The sequence below is a fragment of the Lepisosteus platostomus genome, chromosome 13 (assembly GCF_059453375.1).
Source record: "Lepisosteus platostomus isolate fLepPlt1 chromosome 13, fLepPlt1.hap1, whole genome shotgun sequence".
NCBI lineage: Eukaryota > Metazoa > Chordata > Actinopteri > Semionotiformes > Lepisosteidae > Lepisosteus > Lepisosteus platostomus.
The window spans coordinates 44,630,238-44,650,228 of record NC_142623.1 but is presented as its reverse complement, the minus strand read 5'-3'; the positions used below and the strand labels follow the sequence as shown (position 1 = coordinate 44,650,228).

The 19,991-nt window shown below is 39.4% G+C and overlaps 1 protein-coding gene across 3 annotated transcripts in view; it reads left to right on the top strand.

Annotated features, from left to right (window-relative positions):
* Positions 1–19,991, top strand: part of LOC148650762 (SH2 domain-containing protein 4A-like) — a 43,588-nt gene that overhangs the window by 8,652 nt on the left and 14,945 nt on the right. Inside the window, exons 3-7 of one of the 3 annotated variants that reach the window (XM_088604901.1) lie at positions 7,934–8,078; positions 10,534–10,654; positions 15,457–15,507; positions 19,269–19,313; positions 19,577–19,609. In XM_088604901.1, coding sequence (XP_088461027.1) covers positions 7,934–8,078; positions 10,534–10,654; positions 15,457–15,507; positions 19,269–19,313; positions 19,577–19,609 — 395 coding nt within the window. The remainder of the gene's footprint in view (positions 1–7,933; positions 8,079–10,533; positions 10,655–15,456; positions 15,508–19,268; positions 19,314–19,576; positions 19,610–19,991) is intronic. The other 2 variants (XM_088604903.1, XM_088604904.1) reach the window with 2 other exon arrangements.

Below are 19,991 nucleotides of genomic sequence, written 5' to 3'. Positions count from 1 at the left end.
TAAATAGGGCCACTGTTAACAACATCCTAGGATAGTCTGACTGCCATAAATCTATGGTATTGTAATTTTCTCTGCTGGCATTTAGTTCCCAGTACAATTTCAGAAAGGGTTTGCACTTTCAAATCACGCATTCATTTCTTTCAGTAGGTCCTTTCCCAAGTGTTCCAAAGTGAGGGACAGCAGCTGTCCTACTTTAAAAAGATCTCCATAACATAAACACTGTCCTGATGTCACAGGAAGGTGGAAGAAGCGATCAGAAAGAACCAGTGTAGTTCTTACACTCACAGTTACTGTGATACAGGAGAGCACATGCCTCTTCGGTGTAGAGCAGGAGCAGGGGAGGGCAGGGGCCTCTGTCAAAGCCTCTGGCAGAGAGTCCAAGACCGAGACCTATAGTGGCAGATGAAGTATCTCTCCAGGGCTGCAGTTTTAGAGGAGTAAAGGAAGAGTCTGAGCTGCAGGAACATGGTGGGATCAGCAAATCACTGTCTGTGTTTTGTTGAATGAACCCTTAATCAATGCAGGATTTGTTTAATACTGCTTTTTTTAATCTTGATGCTAATCCTAACTGTTAACTCGCTTATCAGTCACTCAATCAAGTGCTGCCCTGGTTTCTAGAGTTGGCAGCAGAACGAATCTGAATTCTTCACAATGTCCAGTCTTCTGTCAGTCTTTCTGTACTCAGAGGTTTGGTAAAATTCCAATTACAATGAGATGAGAAGATGAATCTAAAAGGAGAGAATACTCAGTATTCTCGCGTTCGGCATTTATTCACTTGTAACAAACCCTCTCACTTACGAGGTATAAACCAAGGAGGCAACTGGGTGAAGATGGGGTGTGAGGAGGAGAGTGAAAACAGATGGGCACAGATGCAGAGGTGAATATTTACATGTAAGAGTGAGGTGCAAGATTTAAATTTGAATTTCTGTTTAACAACTACATTTAAAGCTAAAAATACATTAGACTTTAGTACCACAATGTTATATACTACATGTTCTTTTACAGGATGAATTGTGTTTGTTACCTCATTACTCGCAGTAATATGTGACTCCTGGGTGCTGCCCCTTCTCTAAGTATTGAGAAATGAAAAAGAATGTAAATATGTTTGGTAATTCTTTACAATACTGAAATAGAGAGCTTCCTTGGCTACACAGTACACATCCTCAGCTGAAGCCCACAATACTGAGCACAGTTTTAATGTGAAAACAAATCTTTTTCACAGTCTTAACTGTTCATTGTGCCAATGAAAAAGCCTTGCTAAAAAGATTTTTTCCAGGGTATCAACAGCATTTGACCAACATTGATTAGAGTTTGCAGTAGCTCATGTTGGCAGCTTCCTTTTACGGAGAACAAAAACTCAGGGGATTTATACAGTGTACATTCCCTGACAAAATCTACATGCTGATAACTAACATTTGGATGTATTTACCTTTCATAGTGTAGTAACCTTTTTCACTTTTGAACAGGGTGTTTGCAATGTAATTTTTCAAGCTGATTAAATGCAGAGTGAAGCTTTGATTTCCCTCACCTTTCTTCTGAAAGAAACTGATGACATTCACCTAACTGGGAACTTTTAAACCCAGTTAGGAGGCAGTACATTGAAAATAATAGGCACTTCCTTAAACATGATCTTGGGTGTCCCAAAGAATCTGCTGGAGGAAATTAATAAGATATTGCCTGCTGCATAAACAAGCAGCCTCGTTTTGATTTTTTTCAATTTCATTGTGCTTTTATTTACGTTTTTCCTTGTTTTTTAAATATATATAAGTACAGTATGTACTGCACATCTCACCTTGTGAGCCTGTGTAACTGCTACAGTGGTAAATTGTATTCGAATGTTGTATTGGATATGTTGGCAAATGGATTTGCTGCTGGCTACAGCTGGGAGGTGCTATGTAATGGTTCGGAAAACAGGCTCATACCTGGACAGCTGTGGGTTCAGGGTATACAGCTGGCACCGTGGTTTAACCCTTGAGTTACAGGCTTTACCCAAACTGCTCCAGCCCACCCAGGTGTATGACTACCAGTATCGCTGGGGGTAACACTGTAATGGACTATCCAGGGAGAAGTTACTGTATATGATTCAGCCACACACGTTCAACAGTGGAGGTGCCTGGCTTGGACACTGGAACCGACAGCAAAGTAAGTGCTGGTGTATCAATGATTGAGACTGCTGTGGACCCTAGGAGGACAGAGCAGAGCAACACTTAGTCAAGTGGTGTAGTCAGTCTCCTTGGTTATCAGGAGGGTGCAGATCTCTAATGTCTGAGCCCTTGTCATGTCTTGATGAAATTGTTGCAACTCCACATACTTCAACAGCAGGAAAAAAACATATAGTAACAGAATGCAGAGCATGGTACTCCACAGATGTGTCTGTTACTTAGTCTCCTGAGTAACCAATATCTATTAGGATCTACAGTATCTATCAATTAACTTTTTCTGTTTTCTTACGTCTTTGTCTAATAGTCGATGCTTTTATGGGAGTCTTACAGGATCTTTTGGGGGTTTTTCCTGGACTGCTGGAGTCGGGACTGATGGCAGTTCTATTTTGTGTTTCGGATGCCATTCTATTCCATGTTTAAATCACAGATCAAAAGACTCACCAGCTCTCTAATTAAGACATCCTCCACAGGAAAGTGCCTGTTGTCATTAAAAACAAAGCTGCAGATGTTATGGAGTTACTGGAACATGCGAGGCTGGATTCTGGAGCACTATACTTATGGAGAAACATTTGGTTACAGAACTTTTCCTGATGTCATGTTCACTTCACTGCAATTTTATGGTTTGCTCATTGGAATTGCTCATTGTAAAGTGACAATTTCTTTGAATGCCAACATACAAATATTTTACAGCACAACCTCTGAAAATCACACATTACCATGGTTGAAACCACACATATTTTCATCCCTTGCTGGAATAATTCAGTTCTGAATTTCACTGCAATCTATTTTTGTTTTACTGCAGAATAAGATAGGAGCCAAGTAGGAGTTCATTTTCACACCTCAACAATAACCCCTGGTAATAATACCAGCAGGCATCCTAAAACAACAATGTTAAAGTGTGATACTATTGATTCGGTTACAGAAAAAACAAATTCATTTTGTTTGTGGAATCCAGCTTGGCAGGATACATGTTTTTAAGTATTTTTGTATTTTGCCTGTTGGATTAGAGAATGTAACAGCAACCCTGACGTAACACACACTTCTATAGTCTAAAATAGTTTGTCTCCAGATGCCAACTGGGAAAAGTACGGAAATTGAAATTTTTCGCAGAATCCCTCAAATACCGCAATATAAACATTACTCTAATTATGGTTATTAAGACTTTCAGTAGCCTCCCAAAATGACAAATGTTCATCTTTAACAGCCTTGCTGTTATCTGTTGAATTCTGTTTTTTGTATTATTCTCTCTTCCTGTCTTATAAAGAAAGGATGTACATATACTGTATATGAATGGGATTCCTTCCACCAATCTACAAAATTACAGAGTGGTCAGATGTACTGAAAGCTGCGGGTTTGAATGGAGGCTCTGTGTTTGATAGCTGCTAGATTTAGCTGTCTGAGCTGGAATATCCTTTGATATGGTGGGTGTAACGGGAGCCGGTCTATGCTCCTGTGAAGTGTAGTTCAGGACCCTATGCAGACGGTATAATCCGGAAGTAAGTGGAGAAGGACATCGGGGGAAAAGACGACGAGGATCAGGGCAGGTTGACAAACGTGACGACAGTGAACTGGTGCTTGGGGGGCGTGGCCAAGGCAAACAAGTCCAAGGAGTCCAGAGAAGAAATCCGGGGCGAAGTCCAAGGTCCAAAACCAGGAGATCCATCCAAGACGAAACAAGACAAGGTTAAAAACTGGAATGGGATCCAGTACAGGGACGGGGAATCAAAACAGAATGACGAGGTCAGCTGCTTCGAACCCCGGACTCAGACGGTCAGGACACTGTGAGAAAGCCTATGCCGTCGGGTCTGTCCTAGACCCGCTGGTAGGCGGGCTTCTGGGTCTCCATCTCCCAGTGCTGAGACAGGAATAGCAAGAGCACCAGGCTTAAATAAGGAGACGCAAAACAGGGAGTAGGTGCACATAATGAGCTAAAATACAAAAGGGTCGGAGCGCCCTTTAAGAGGAGGGATAACAATCGTGACATTGGGAAGGACAGCTAAGGGACCCTTCAGTTCACTACAGTACATCTCATTATCACTACAGTCGACTGATCACATGCTTGACTGAGCTTCGTCTTGAAGCTCTAGACCTCTGCTGCTGTGTTCTAGATGTTCAGGATCACACAGGAGGTTGGTTGCGCTGTGTTGTTCTTCTCCAACACGTTCTGCATTCTGTAGCGGTCAGATAACATCAAGGTACGTAGACGGCCTTAAGACTACTTTTCAAAACGAATAATTTTTTTCTCTTACGTGTCGCTAATCACATTGGCTTTAGGGTTTTTTGTTTACTTTCTCACACTCTGAAACTGCGATTGTGCAGAAACACACCTGTCTAACAGGGAAAACCTCGAGTCAGATCGCATGACGTAATCGGCTGATATCAGGTGCCTCTGGCCCTCAAACCCATGAAGAGCCACAGTGTATCTAAAGCAATGGGAAGAGGTCATGTGACCTAGTGGCGCAGAGCGTGTAGCCTCTGTGTCTCACTCAGAGTCTGCTGTGCAGTATCCTTGCACTCTGCCCTTCAGATGACTTGTGAAGATGAGGCCCAGCTGCAGCTGCAGCTCATACTGATCCTGTTCCTCCTACTGTACCTTCATCGTAGGCCACTCTGGAGAGAACTAACTGCTGGTACTCTGTATAGATGTGTGTTTACTGTAAATGAACATGGAATAGACTGTGACAGCGTACTCAATTGCAGCAATTAAAGTATTGCAGCTTTCTTTGTTCACAGGACAATGCAAACTAGCTACTCTACTCTTAGGTGACTTTATATTTTTTGTAGAATTATAATAAATAATTTGATTTTTTTCTGGTCGGTTACTCCAGCTTTCAAGAGCACAGACAGCAGCAGTCATGTTCGTAATGGCAGCAGAGAGCAGTGCACAGATGCAAATGCACATGTGACAGGCACAAGAAATGCTGGCACCAGGGCTGGTGGTATTCTTATAAAGACAGCGAGGGTGCGTGTTTTACTGAATGTGCCATATCCACTGATTTTCACAGAAAAGTGAGAGCAATTTCTCGATGTTGCCACCAGAGTCAGAGGAGCTGTAAGAAGTTAATGTCGCCTGCCAGCTCCATTTTACACTGAGGAGTCTTTGTTTCCCAACCATTTTACAGCTCAACACCGCCGCTGCTCCAGGCCCTTCAGGCTGTCTGGGCAATCGCAAAGCTTGTCTCATGTCTGAATGCCTGTGGACTTCAGCGCCTCGTGATGTGGTTTAAAACTGACCAGCTCTTGCGGAAAGACATGATTTCTAAAGTCTTAGAAACCTTTATCCTTCTTAGTTGCTCAAGGAGCACGTTAAAGGGGAATGTAATTGTTTGAATTTTGGTAGATGTACGAATCTGTCCTTGTTCATAATAAACAAAACAAATATGGCTAATCAAATCCGCTCAATTATATTGAGTCAATGAGTTGTGAGTGCAAGATGTAAATAGAATATTATTGTATTTCCTAGGACAATAAGTAAGACTTTTCTGTACCAATTAGTCTAAAGAAGTTAATGCCCACTGTTACCTGTTGTGGAAGTGAAGTTCATCTGTTGATGATCAGCCATTACTTGATCAGATAAGTCACGAAAGTATAAACTTGCATTTACAATATTGAAAATGATATGGTAATGTCACGATGGCAACATAAATCAAAGCAATGAAAGACACAATGAAACCACAACTGAAAATGCCCCGAGAATTCAAGGAGAATAGTTTCAGCTCACTTTGCTGTTATTCTAGTTCAGTTATGAGCAATCATGAACTGAAATAATGTCCACACTATGTTGGTAGGTTTTCTTGCAAATATTTTTAATTTGATTTTTAAAAAATCACGTTGGATAGTAAGATGGCACAGAGAACTGTATTGAAATACGAAGAAAGAAAAGTGTTTTTCCTAATTATAGAACTGTAAATAAACTTAAAAAAGTGAGGTATTTGTCTTGTATGCAGATAAAACCAATCATTAACAGAATAACAATAGCAAATGATGAGTAGTATTTAGGCCACCACTGATGAGTAGTACAATACATTAGGTCCAAGATGGGGAGTACAGACAGTGGAACTGGTAAAAGCTAGGAAACCAAATCTAGACTCTATCTCAGAATTTGTTCATATGCATTTTGAAATTAAAATACTACTTGCTGTACTGTATATGACTAGATATTTACTGTTATTTGCTCAAATTCTGTCTTACTTGAAGAAAAAAGTTTAGGATTTTCATAATGTGAGGGAACTCAATTTGTTTTTATGAATAGCACAAATCTAGTTTGATCAATGTGTAGCGTAAGACGCAGCTGAAAGATTAATTTTATTGTAACTAAGCTGCAAATCTGTCATTACAGCTGACAAAGTCATCGCAGTGCTGAGTTTAAGAGGCAGTGTTGTTGGCATAGAGATGGATATAAAACTTTGGCCTGAACAATACTGTTAATATAGATTGAAAGCAGAGCTGGACCCCAGATAGAACTTTGTTGGACTCCCTTATTAATCTGGAAAAGTTGTGAAAGAAAACTGTAACTTACTTTGTAGCCAGGTATCATCATTTGCTGTATAATACCACAAATATCTTCTGAAAAACACCCGAAGTTTACTGATCCACATTATCCAAAACCTTAGACAAATATATAAAGATAGCTGCACAAGAGTGATTTTTGTTATATAAAGTTAATATTTTTAAAAGCTTCTTCAACACCTATGCCCAGATTGAAAAAAATAATAAAATACCTTAAACAATTGCTGTCTAAAAATCAATAGTTTGATAGCTATTGTATATTTCTATGTAATCTAAGAAAGGAAACATGGATACAGGTTTACAGCCCTTAGGGTTTAACTTATGTACAGTACTTGAAAAGATACAGAACAAGGGTGGACTTCTCAGTAGGATTTCAGCTGTTTTAAAAACCAGCAGAATAAATGGCTTAGTATATCACATCTAAAATGAGTTTACACAATTTTATTTTAAAAAAAAATTCAATAGCATCATACCAATACTTATTCAGTACTGGGATGTTTAATAAAAAAAATAAAGCGACTCATATCAGAGTCAGCTTAATTGGCATTATTGATAAATTTTGATTTAAACACTCAATTCAATGTTAATTAAAACATTTAAAATTAATGTTTTTAATTACCCTTTAAGAATATACATTAGAGTATAACTTAGGTTAGCCTGTTTGCTATAACCTGTATCTACATACAGTGTGCATATAAAGAAATCATTGAAATGATTGAAGATGTTTTGATATTGCTACTAAATGATATTTTTGTTCCAGAGAATGATAACTTTCCATCTGTTCTGAGACAAGGAGAATAGCATGGTGATTCTTAACATATTCCATGTAGAGACTGGCTTAACCGAGACACATGTCGGTCAAAATACCGAACATTAAATAATCCTTCACTCCACTTCAAAATTTTAAGAAAGCAAAACATTAATCTCATAATTTTTGTCACTGTATTTGAAGTTATAATGCTATTAAAAGGAGAAGTGTAATTATATTTATTATATTTGTTATTATATTTCACAGTTGTCCTGCTATTGTTTATAAAGAATCTTAGTTAAGATTCCTAACTACTGTAGTCCATTACTTGTATGGTCAAATGTTCTTCGGATAAAAATCTTGCATTCTTTGCTAAATGAAGGATGTTACTCATCGGCCTCTGGACTGAGGCCTGTGAGGCTTCATAAGACCCCCCACACACAGTGAACTCCACCTACAGACACTAACCTCTATCCTGCTGTGGTGATTTGCTAAGCGCTTGCTCGTATTCCAGACTCTACCAAGAACGTGAGCTGGCTGCTGGGGAAGGATGGAGATGTCCATGTGTGTGTCATCGGAGAATCTCTGGGAAGCACAACCTCTGAGCTGATCTTTTCAGAGCGGGGGGAAAGAAAAGTGTCAGGATCTTTCATCAGAAGGTATGCATATAGTCTTCCAACAATCATTGCTGAGTCCTGTGTTTTTGTATAGTGATTGTAAAGAGTGTGAAGCATTTTGGCCACAGGAGATTTACAGCCCAAGTCACTGCTTTTACAATTGATATAAATAAACCAGCAGATGTTCCCTAGAAAATCCAGAGGAGGGCATACATTCGTACACTTATTTAATTACTTACAGTTCGAAAGTAATTTTAACTTTCAAACATAACTTAACAGACTGTAAGTTTAAATAAATTGCTGCTACTTCAGAGCTAAAGATTATTTTCCAATAATAAGGACAGGACTTTCAACCAATTCGAAACAAAACCTAGCAAATATACAGTCAGGTACCATATTCCACTTGACTCGTACCTCCAGTTCAGAAAGGAGTACTCGTCCAGTGTTCAGCGGCAGAATGTGATTTTGTGTTCTCACAGATAGAACCTCCTTCTAATTTTATATTCATCTCTGTGTAACATTACACCCATTTATATCACTGAAATAAAATTAAGAAAAGGTCATCATCTATTGTTAATTATACTAAGTTTCTCAAATGATGAAACAAAATTATTTTACCCAAACATTTCTTAAGAAACACAACTCTAGCAGCATACTGGCATGTATTTGAGACATTTCTAAAGACACTTTCATGTAACAGAGAAGATCTGCACATTAGTTTCAAACTTCTTCTTTAGGATTATGTAATTTTGAATTAGTCTATATCTTTATGGTCATTAGGATGAAAAACAATTCTTCAGACCCAAGTTGTCTCTCTGATACACTTTTAATTACACTACATCTCTTGTTTGTAAACTAATAAAAGTTATGTCAGGTCTTTTTGGTTACAAGAGGATAGTTTATTGCAAGGTCTGCACAACACACTGATAATCTATCTCTTTTTTTTCACTTTTATGCTGTTTCATCTTTGAGGTTGAGAGTTCAAACATTCTATCTGCTGTGCATGATGCATTTCCTTGTCAGTCCCTTCGCCATCCTCCACAACCCTGGTCCAGTGCCAGTGCTGGGTGTGTTTGGTGTTTTCCCCATCTAAATGAGTTGTTTTGCTATAAATGTCCCCAAGACACCTGGGAAAAGTTCTTTGACACCAGTATGTGGTGATTTACTTCGGAGCTGGAAACGGCGGAAAGTTCAGTTCTCACTAGGAAATGTTGGCCTTATACATTTCCAGTTATTAGTTTTGGCCATTTGTTTGCATAGCTACCAGTTTCTTTTTCTTGGTCATGGTCTGTACTCCATTATGAGAAACTAATTCTGGATTTTCCCCTCACAGCAAACACTTTCCTGGGAAGACTTATTACAAACACACAGCCACTGAGTTTTTATCTTCCTTTGAGATCCACTACTCCTTTATTTCAGTTATTTTCTGTCAATTGATTTTATAAAGTTGTCATTTTAAAACAACTGTGGGGTCTGTTCCATTTTTCACATGGGTGTCTAGTTCGTTTACATTATGATAGTTGTCTCCAGCATTTTTAACAAGAGGATGGGACACTGTCCTGGCCAGGATGAACCCTGCATTCTGCCCAGTGCTTGGCATGTTAGTTTTCAGCACTCCACCACGCTGCATTGAATAATGCTGTTAGAAAATACATGGATGGACAACATACTCTCTGTTGCAAGGGGTAATATCTTTCTACGAATGAGAAAAAATACCAGGAGAATGTATTCTTAATTACATTTTTTGAAAAGCATAAACATTCCTATGTATTTTCACATACAGTACTTTCTTTTTTTCTTTTTAAATAAGTATTCAGTAAACTATTTTTGGAATAGAGAAGAGTCTATTAGGTATACATCTCCCATTGAGTATCAAAGCATCAAAATCCTTTATTTTACTTCCATTTAATTCTCCATTTTCTATTGCTTATGTCTCATGACATTTAGATGGGCTTAATGGTGCTGGAGACGTACCGAAAACAAAAACGAATGTTTCTGGAAAAAAAGGGGGGGAATGAACATCTTAATCACATGGGTAGGTTAAATAAAAGTTGGTAATGCCATATCATGCAGCAAACAAGGTTCCGCCCATTATTCCAAAAGCTGCTCGTGTATGAAGTGTCCCAGCACCTCGGAGCCTGTCCTGGAGGAACTGACACCTGGATGGAGGGACAAACCCAGTGGAGCGAGCACACCCACACACATTTGGACTGTTCCTGACCCAGAAGGTGGAAGACAACTATACAGCAGCTGCTGGAGAAAATCTATGTGAACATGGGCAGGACATGCAAACTGCACAAAGTAGCAGCCCCAGTCCAGACTCCAACCCAGGAGCCAATAATTCTGAGGCTGCAGGAACTGATTTCCAGGCCACCATGTCACCCCTATAAAAAATGATGATTCCAAAATAGTAACACATGAATCCACCTTGAACCAGGGGGTATGAATCTACCTGCAGACAGAGCTACATACCATACTTATCTGTTTATTTTTGCAGGCATGAAACGGGCAACCTGAAGAGCCACCTGCTTAATAAAATGCCATCCTCTGAACCCTTTCTGAAGACTAAGGAAAACATCCCAGCTGCTCAGGATGATGGGATACAGCTTCATTTCAAGGTCAGGCATTAAGATAACTGATTGATATTTAAAACACAAATGGAAACCTTGGTTTTTGACAAGTGGTGTGTGAGCCCGCCCAGATTTCACAGGGTCACTTGCGTAATGGGGGATAAGAGACAGTTCAGCGGCCCAGCTCACAGGGCAGAAATGAGAGATGTTCCCTAGAAGTCTACACAGTGAGGAAGCTCAGTTCACAGCTTGGTCCACCTGTGGAACATGTGAAACTTAAAGCCATATCATCTCAATAGACTTGTAGTTTCCACTTTGTATATTTAAAGTCAAAGTCAGCAGCTGTGGTCTGCTGGTCGGCCTATATTCTACATCTGCTAACAAAGAATGTTGACAGCATTTAGGTAGAATAGCTTAATTAAGTTAATCAAGTTTGGCACATTAATAATGTGATTTATACAAAATTTGCATTGCAGATTTGTGTATGAAACGTAATTTCTCCCTACTAACCTTGTATTACGAGCATTATATCATTATGACCTTTATATTTATATTATTGTCATGAAATATTTTTTAGCACAATCTATAAGTTTAGGAGATGCTATTAGGTCAGTGTATTTATTTGACATTTCTGAACCAGCTTCCATCTTGTACAGAATCTGGAATGTGGTGTTGGCTGCTACAGCTGCTCTGACAGGCCTTTGGCTTCCACACTGTGAAGCGTCCGGCCTGCTGTTGTTTATTTCGAGTTGTTCTCTGTGCAAAATTGCAAAATTCCAGGCTACAGACAAGAGGTCTTGCTGTGTTGCCATAACAACAGTGATTTTTTAAAGCTTGTGAGGAGGATTTGCTTTTTCTCTGGTGCACCAAAGGATGGAGCTTTTTACTCTACGGACCTTGAACTGTGAAAAAAAATAATAATAAAGCCACAGTATAGACCTTATTTCAGGAAGGACTGAGCCTGACTTCTCTGACTCTGGACTGAGTTTTCTCATTATTTCCCTTGCAGGTGTAAAAGAGAAATTGGCAGTGGGCCACAGTCTTGCATGGCCTAGAACACATTTTAAAAGCCCTGCTGATGGCTAAATTCAAAGCTATTAGCAACAACAAAAAATACTGAACCCAAATACAACTAGACTTATTCTCAGTGTTCATCTTCACCATCAAGCTGTGGGTGTGTGACACATAGGGCCACAGTGATGCCCCAGTGGTCTCTGTCTTGACAGTCAAAGTGCACGTCTTTAAGATTTGACCACCTTGCAGTGTCTTCCTTCTGCGTGAGACCAGCTCTTCCGGCAGGTGACTGTCATCCAAGTATGATGTGTGGGCCTGGAGTTTGCATTCTTAGCACCTGTGCAGAGCCTTGCTGATCACGTCTCGTTGCTGCTGCTTCCCCTCGAGTGGCTTTGTCATCATACTATCTTGTCGTCTCTCTTCTCTCTTCTTGCACAGACTGCTTCCTCGGTTTGCCACAATGTTTGTTTTGTTGACCCATGGACTTTAACAGACGTATTGCTCTTTTCTCCCCTGAGACTTCAGCAGGACACCCTGGCTGGTAGCAATCTAAGTGTCTCCTTTAAGTTGTCCCAGGGATCTTCCTTGGACTCCTAAATGTATTAGAGTAGAGCGATTATTTTCCCAGAAGAGAAATACACCTCATACAACACATTTCTGGATTCTGCAGTTAAATCACCAGGCCTTGGTGGTAACTCCTGGTAAGGCCTTAGTTTGATCTGAACCTTGGTCATGACTAGATCATGGTCACTGAAGATGTTGGCACCAGAGCACATTTTCACATCTTTTCAAGAGGCCCAGGTGCTGAGAATGTGATCCAGCTGTTTCTTGACTCAGCTATCAGGCAGCACCCTGTTGTCATGAACCATTTATAAGGTCATACAGGAGTACCACAGGCATGAGTTATAAATATTACTACATGTCCCAAATACCAAATAGGTAAAAATGGAAACGTCCAAGCTGTCTTTTTGAACGAGCCTTCACATTTCTTTTTATTAAGTTCTTTATTTACCCTGTCAATACTGAACAAAAACTCTTTCACGATGATGGCCTGGAGAGCAATTTACACAACAGGGAAATTAGTGAATCACAACTCTAGATTACCATTGACTATGATGGGTTTGAGGCTTGGTAGGCCATAAATGTCACCATGCTTTGAGTCATAGGACTGCTTGTTCTGTGGGGGAGCCCAGTCCTCTCCACTCCAGAAGTCATCCTGAACTGTAGACAGTCTTCCACTCCACTGGCTGATTCACCCACTGCTACACATTTCAACACCACTGTCTCCACATTCAGTCGACAGGAAAAAATAACTGTAGTACAATCAGTCCAATCCAAAATGAAGCAAAGTATGCAAGCTATTAACAGTCATTAAACTATTAACAGGAAAACATTAACTATGATTATATTATTAATCTTGGGCTATAAAAACAGAACTGGTACAATTACAAAAAAGAAAAGAATATTGTATGTTTTCAGAAGATGCTGTTATCACGAGGTACAGTAGTGTCTGTGAGCTGTATGTGATTACGGCCTTGTGACTGTTCAGCAACATTCATAAAAGATTTCAACTAGAAGAGAAAAATGGCCGTATACAAACCTAGCTATCAGGTATAAAAAATCAACATTTTTCCTTTCAAAATTAAAAGTAAGTCAAAACACAGACAGGTCATTGTGTGATTAATTCTGTGCCAAAATTATTATTTTCCCAGTGGATACTGTCCTACACGTTGACCAACCACTGGTAGCGTGATTAATAGCTGTCTGCAGAAGGTCACCTACAGCCAGAGCAAGGAAGTTACTGGAACATTTGTTTCAATTCACTGTGGATGCATTTGAAGAAAGGGCTGTGTATTTCCTGCAGAGCTACACCTATTGCATTAACATTTATTTTTTTGATGACTTTTGTTGCGGGTACCTATACTGTATATAGTATCTGACATACATCAAATTTATAAACACAATATTAAATTCAATGCTTGTGGACTATTGTAACAGCATTTGATAATGCAGGGATTAATTACATGACTCATTCAAAATGACTTGGTAGAGCTTGTTTTGTAAAATTTTACACGGCACCACTTAGGTCTACAATGTTCACCCTCAAATAGCACATGCATGTGGCCATAAAGACACTCATTGTGATTCCAAAACCACATCAGCTTCTTTTGGATTAATCTATACTGGATTAATAACTTGGACTTCAGAAATAAGACAACTGTGTTTACCAGTGCTGTCAGTTTGCATCCATTTATTTTGTCATCCTTAGGAGATATTTGATTTGATCAGATAAAACAACAGCTTGTCGAATTTGATACAAAATTTACAATGTATCTTCAAATGCCTTTTCTGGTGAAAAAGCCTTTATCCTGAGAAAGGTTTTTATCTGTGGCTAAGCAAGCCCTTTGTGTCATTTACAATCTGTCAGTATATTTATACTCTTTCACCTTTTACTGGAAATGATCATTCCATAAACGGATCCCATACCTGACTCCCAGTAATCCCCTGCACGGATTGCCTGAATAAGAAGCTAATTTAGAAATCTCACCACTGCCCAATAAAAATAAAATTATTAATCACAATGGCTAAAATGTACCATACCTAAATTGTTTTCCCAACACATCACACTTGGGCTGCTATTTAACATTCTGGAGATTAATTTAGAATTTTAAAAAATTATATTTGATATGAAAAATATATCAAATTTAATATCAAGTACTAAAAGCACGAGATTGTGTACTCTAAAATAAAAAAGACTAGACTATTGCAGTCAGCAGAAAAAGTTCTTAATCATTCCATTATATTAATTTACAAAAGGCACTTGTATAGCAGAGTACAAAACATGGCAAATGAGAGCTGTGGTCACAAGCCTTGTTCAGGAATGTGTGAGGTGTGCCTGGCCGTTTGCTCATCACTCAGACATACACATGTCATTTCTCAAGAAGCAGGTCGTTAATTAGCCTTGTAACAGAATGTGCAAGTCAGTTCAGCTCAGAAGCGGCAGCAAGACAGCAGCCTGAAGCTCTGCCCATGTACAGCTGTGGAACCTTTGGGGTTGTGTCCAAACTTGAGCCCTTAAAGCCCATTTTTAAAGGACAGGAGATGGATCTGTATAACATTTCCAGGTGCAACAAACTTGCTTGATTTATATTATTACTGACAGTGGCATTAACACCTTCTGGCTCAATCACATCAGACCTTTGCAGCTCAGCAAGGTTGAGCCTGGTCAGATTTCAAAGAAAAACCAGGGTGCTGCTCCCATCCTGATGGACCAGTAAGCAGAGCCCTTCCCCCCTGAACCAGAATTTCAATCCCAAAACCACAGTATTGTAACTGAGATGTTAACGAAGACGGTAAAAAGGAGTCTTGACTACCTGGTCATTAAAGATCCCATGACACTATTTAAAAGAGTAGAGGTGTCATTCCTGGTGGCCTGGCTAAATTCCATTCTGGGCTTGTACAGTCTGGCTCCCAATAAGCCCCTCATTAATTCCCCTGGTGAAGCAATTTCTTACTTCTCTGTCTCATCAGTGCAGTGGGACTGGTGGTGCAGAATGGCCGCTGTGTGTCTCCCAGGTGGGGCTGCGCTTCAGTGGAGAATCCTTCTCAGAATCTTTTAGAGTGAAAATAGTTGTATAAATACATTGTGCCACCTTATCAAAATCAGGGACCAAGTGTTGTTGCTGTTAATAAATTGGCTTTAAATGTCAATCACTTTTCATTTGAATGTCAGTTAACACAAAATGTACAGCATAAGAACATTTGTTGTAGATCTGTTTCAGAAAGTGCAAGTTTCTCTGGTTGTTTTGGATCAATATTTTTACTTCTTTTTTAAGCAGGGGATCCCTGCACATTCAAACACTGCTCCAGGATCACTCCACTCTCAAGTAAGTCGCAGTTTGATGTGGTTCTGTATCGTCACAGTGTTATTTATCTTCCTCTGTGCCAGATTCTGTCTAATGTGCTCTGTGTAAGAGCTGCCATTTTTAAACATAAAACAAGGACATGCCTCAGGTATGAGAAAGATGAGTTTCAATTTAAATGTAAGGTTAATGTGTCTGTTTTGAAAGGTACTAATAGCATAATATCAAATCTGCCAAATTCTTGACAGAACAGTTTCACAACATCTCAAGGATGAGGGAAACTGCTTGGTAGTGAATTTCCTCTTTCCTTGTGTTTCCGTGATCTTTAGATCTAGTGTCTTGATATTTTGTGTCATTGATCACATCATGTTTGATGCATCACATGTTCCTGACTGGATTTTGTAAAGACTCTTTTTAATAGAAGTGCATAAATATCCCTCTCTTCCTGTCTGAAAATCTGCAGATGCAGAGAAACAGTCCTCCTTGATTTTCTCTTGGAGATTCTGGTGTTTCTGTGTGCCAGTCCACTGGAGGCATGAGGGAGTTCACTGTTAACATACCCAAAATCTTGTAAACACCTGACCCAGACCTTGGCGGTTCTGAATGCTCTTAAAGCTCTAGCCAATGTTATTGTAAGCAGGCCGAGGTCCGAAGCAGCAAAATCGAACAGCTCGTTGGGTCTAGATGCTAGCCAGTGATAAAAGTTAGCCCCCCCCAATCTTCCAAAGTGTCCTATGTGGTGGCTACAGGTGGACGCAGTTAAATAGCCAGATGTCTCACACTCTTACTCCTTTTTTTCTTTCTTGATGGAAAACACTTTTGATAAACCTAATACATTTACAGCATGGCTAGCTTCTGTGTAAAATACCAATATACAATGGAATATACTGTACCTCTATACATTCAGAGTTTATTTTGTGAGCTTTCCTTCTAAAACAAATATGGTTTTAATTAGCTAGAACTAATTAACATTTAATCAACATTTATCAGTTTAAAGGTAAAACAAATAGTAAAAATGGCATATACTGTATTTCTGACTCATTTTATATGAACCCAAGATCTGAAGATATAAGATATAATTGTCTGAAGATATAAGATAAAAGACTTCAAAAACAGCTTCAACAACACTATTGAAAGCTATTTAAGTTTAAGGAATAGTTTATACCCTACCAGGAACAGGACATAAAAACATTTGTAATCAGATATGAGATTAGAAAGTGGTTTGGGAGAAGAACTCACACCCCAGAGGAGGTGGGACAGTTGTGAACCTTCAGACACCCCTGACATAAGGACACCATGTGTCCAAGATCACCAGTCAGTCTGGGACAGGGGCAGAGGTCCATGGCCACATGAAAAACAGATTTGCCAAACAGCAACTAACAGTCAAGGTTGACCATTATGTGGCTAAAGGAAATACAAACTGAGTTACTGGACAGCCTTGCCAGGAGTGTAATGAGCACAGAAAGAACTTCATCCCTTCTGTGAAGAATATATATGAATGTGTTCTGTTTAGGGTTGATTTGCATCCGATGGCCCTGGTGTCCTGGTCAGAACTGAAGCACATACCATTTGTGTAGTTTAGCTGGATATTTAGCCAAAAATGTTGTCATGAAACTCTGGCGTGGTGCAACTTGGACTTAACAATATAAAATATAAATATACTGTATCGAGTACTTTCTGCTCTGGTCAGGATTAGATATATTTTGAGGATATCTATACTGAATTCTGGCAGTGAATGTGGAATGTTTTTAATAATGAACATTGCAATAGCACTGTTTTTCATTCTCTGTTGTACCTTTTTAAACAATTTGCCCATTGGCAAAGTGGCACTTTTTTCGCTGTTCTTCATTTCTACCCCTTGCTTCTGGGTTAAACTTCCTGTTGAAGAAAAACTCCTCCTGCTGTTTCCTTGTAGATAAAATGTTTAATTAGCCTGGATGCTTTCCAGAAGTAGTCTTGCAAAGGAAAACTGTATGTCTTCAACCAAACTAACTCCTGGACTTTTTCTTTGTCAAATTAATCTCCCACAGCTCTGTGAGAGGGTCACGTATCTCTTTCCTTCAATAAGACATCAAGGTATCAAAGACAGCTTGTACTCATTTTGCTTGTGATTGAGATCAAAGTCTTTGACCTTCTCATGGGCCAGACATGGTCCTACACAATCCCACCCCTTGTAAGTGGGACTAAATATCTTAGTTTTTATTTGTCAATCAGTATTTACATGGTGGCTAAAATCTCAAGGATTTTCAGATGCTGTTCTCCTCTATTGTTCGCTTTAGGCCCCGCTAACCTCTCAATGTTTGAACTACACACAAACATTTCTGTAAGAGATGATGCCAAAGAGCTTAATCTGTGGACATCTGGGAACAATCTCCCTGATATCCATAGTCCATCCTACCTTACAACTGAGACATTTTATATTGTGCGGAGCTGATTCTATCAATTTTCTGCATTCTGGAGATTTCTGTTATACTGACCAGCACAATTTCAGCGGTTTCACTATCCTGTACTGCTTACATGATCACTCTGAACCTCCTTTGAGACTGATGGGCTCTGTAACCATGGCTCCACTAATGCAAGGCTTTCCTGACTGGGCTTTTCTGCACTGCACCAGTGGCACTTTATCTTGGCTGCTTCTTCCATCTTCCTATCTGTTTGTACAGGCTCTTGCGTATTGTGTCTACATACTGTACAGTACCAAGTCTCCCGCTAAAAGAAAGTTCTGAGAAACAACTAAAGGGAACTGAAAATGTGAGGCAGGGGTACTGCCCATCAGGATGTGCTCTCACCAGAAATCTGAGTAATACCAACAGTCTGGAGCCAGGTAGAGTCTCACCACAATGATTTATCTTAACTTCCTTAAGTCTTCAACTAGTTTCCCTACAAAGATCCACAAAACAATTAGCAAACGAAAAGAAAACAGAGCCCACAGTCTGCTGAGGTCAGTTGTAGGACCTGTTTCAGTCCTGCTTCTCTGTGCTCTAAGCTGCCATGGAGAGGCTGTTAAATAAGGAGGCGTGGGACTGAGAAAGGTTCCTTCAACTGCAATCTGATCTGGCTGTCTGCCTGTCTGCTCTGCGCTTACAGACAGCTGTGTTGGGCAGCTCTGTCACATACTGGCATGCAGGCGTGATGCACCTGTGTGATATTTGGATGCAAAGAAACTAGAAATTAGATTCTTAATGCTTAAAAAGATTAAATAAATTGAAAACAGCTTTCAAGATAAAAAAACTTATGTCTCTACCACTCCTTCTTCTCTAATTAGTGTATAACACCCTAACCTTTTTCAACTTACATGGCCTTCCAAAATGAACTAAAATAGGACAGACAATTAAGAAAGCTAGGGAGGGAGATCTTCCACTGGACAGTGTTCAGAAATGATTGTGCAAACATTATGGACCAAAACCCTGGCCAGAGCTTAAGTAGGCGTGGCTGTTCATAAACCAGCCTTCTAAACACTGAAGAATGAGCTTGCTACTGGAGGTACTGTACTGTGTGTGTAATGCCATCAGTATAAATGTGTGCCAGGTCTAGGAGCAGTGACTGTATGCATTGCATCATCACGAACACAACACAGACATGCAAACATAAAGGATTTTGATTACAAATATTTTTTAAAAGAGATCTCCCTTGATTCTGAAACACAGAGTCAAACACTGTACTTTTAAAATGAAAAGAGATAGGAATCCTGGTGAAGAAAATATCCTCTGTTTCTTTATAACAGCTGAAGTTTTTTTCCCCTCTCATTACTCTGTAGCTTATATGTTCTGTTCTGTGCTCTGCAGGAAATACCTCAAGACACAAAGGCTTATCAGGCATTCTCTCAGCACGTAAGTATTGATGTTGTACACAGCCAGGAGTTCAAAGAGCTTCTTCATTTAATCTGTGGAAGAATTTAGTTTTATTAAAGGTATCCATATAAGATACCCTACAGTATATTACACAAGACAGGTTGCATTGCGTCTGTGCTTTGTAAAAACTTATGAACACCTTATCCATACTTATGATTAACGTTTTTCCTATTGTGTTTAATTTATGTGCAAATGTTATGTGATAACTTTCCATTTTTGTTTCTTCCTCCTCTGTCTTACAGGAAACAAATCGGGACCCACAGTCTTCCTCTATAGTAAGTATTCACTTGGTTTAAAAGTCCAAGGGTGATGATTCTGCAAGGTCAAGGTGATTGAGATAATATTTCTCTGCAATGTGTCTAACTAGCTCTGGAGTCATCACTCCATCACTTGTGTATGAAAATCTCACCTTACTGAGCCATTGTAATAAGCTATTCCATTTTGCAGATTAACTCATCTCAAAAGATCAGCTGTTAATATTGTAGCGCTCTCAGGTTCACGTGGGCACATACCCACGTGAACCCGAGAGCGCTATAATATTTAGTATCTGATGCCCAAATGATACCTGATTGAGGCATCACAATCCCTGAGTACCTGGTCTATCAGATGTGTCCTTTTGGGGCAGCCCATGTCCAGTTCTTGAAAACATTTTCTGTA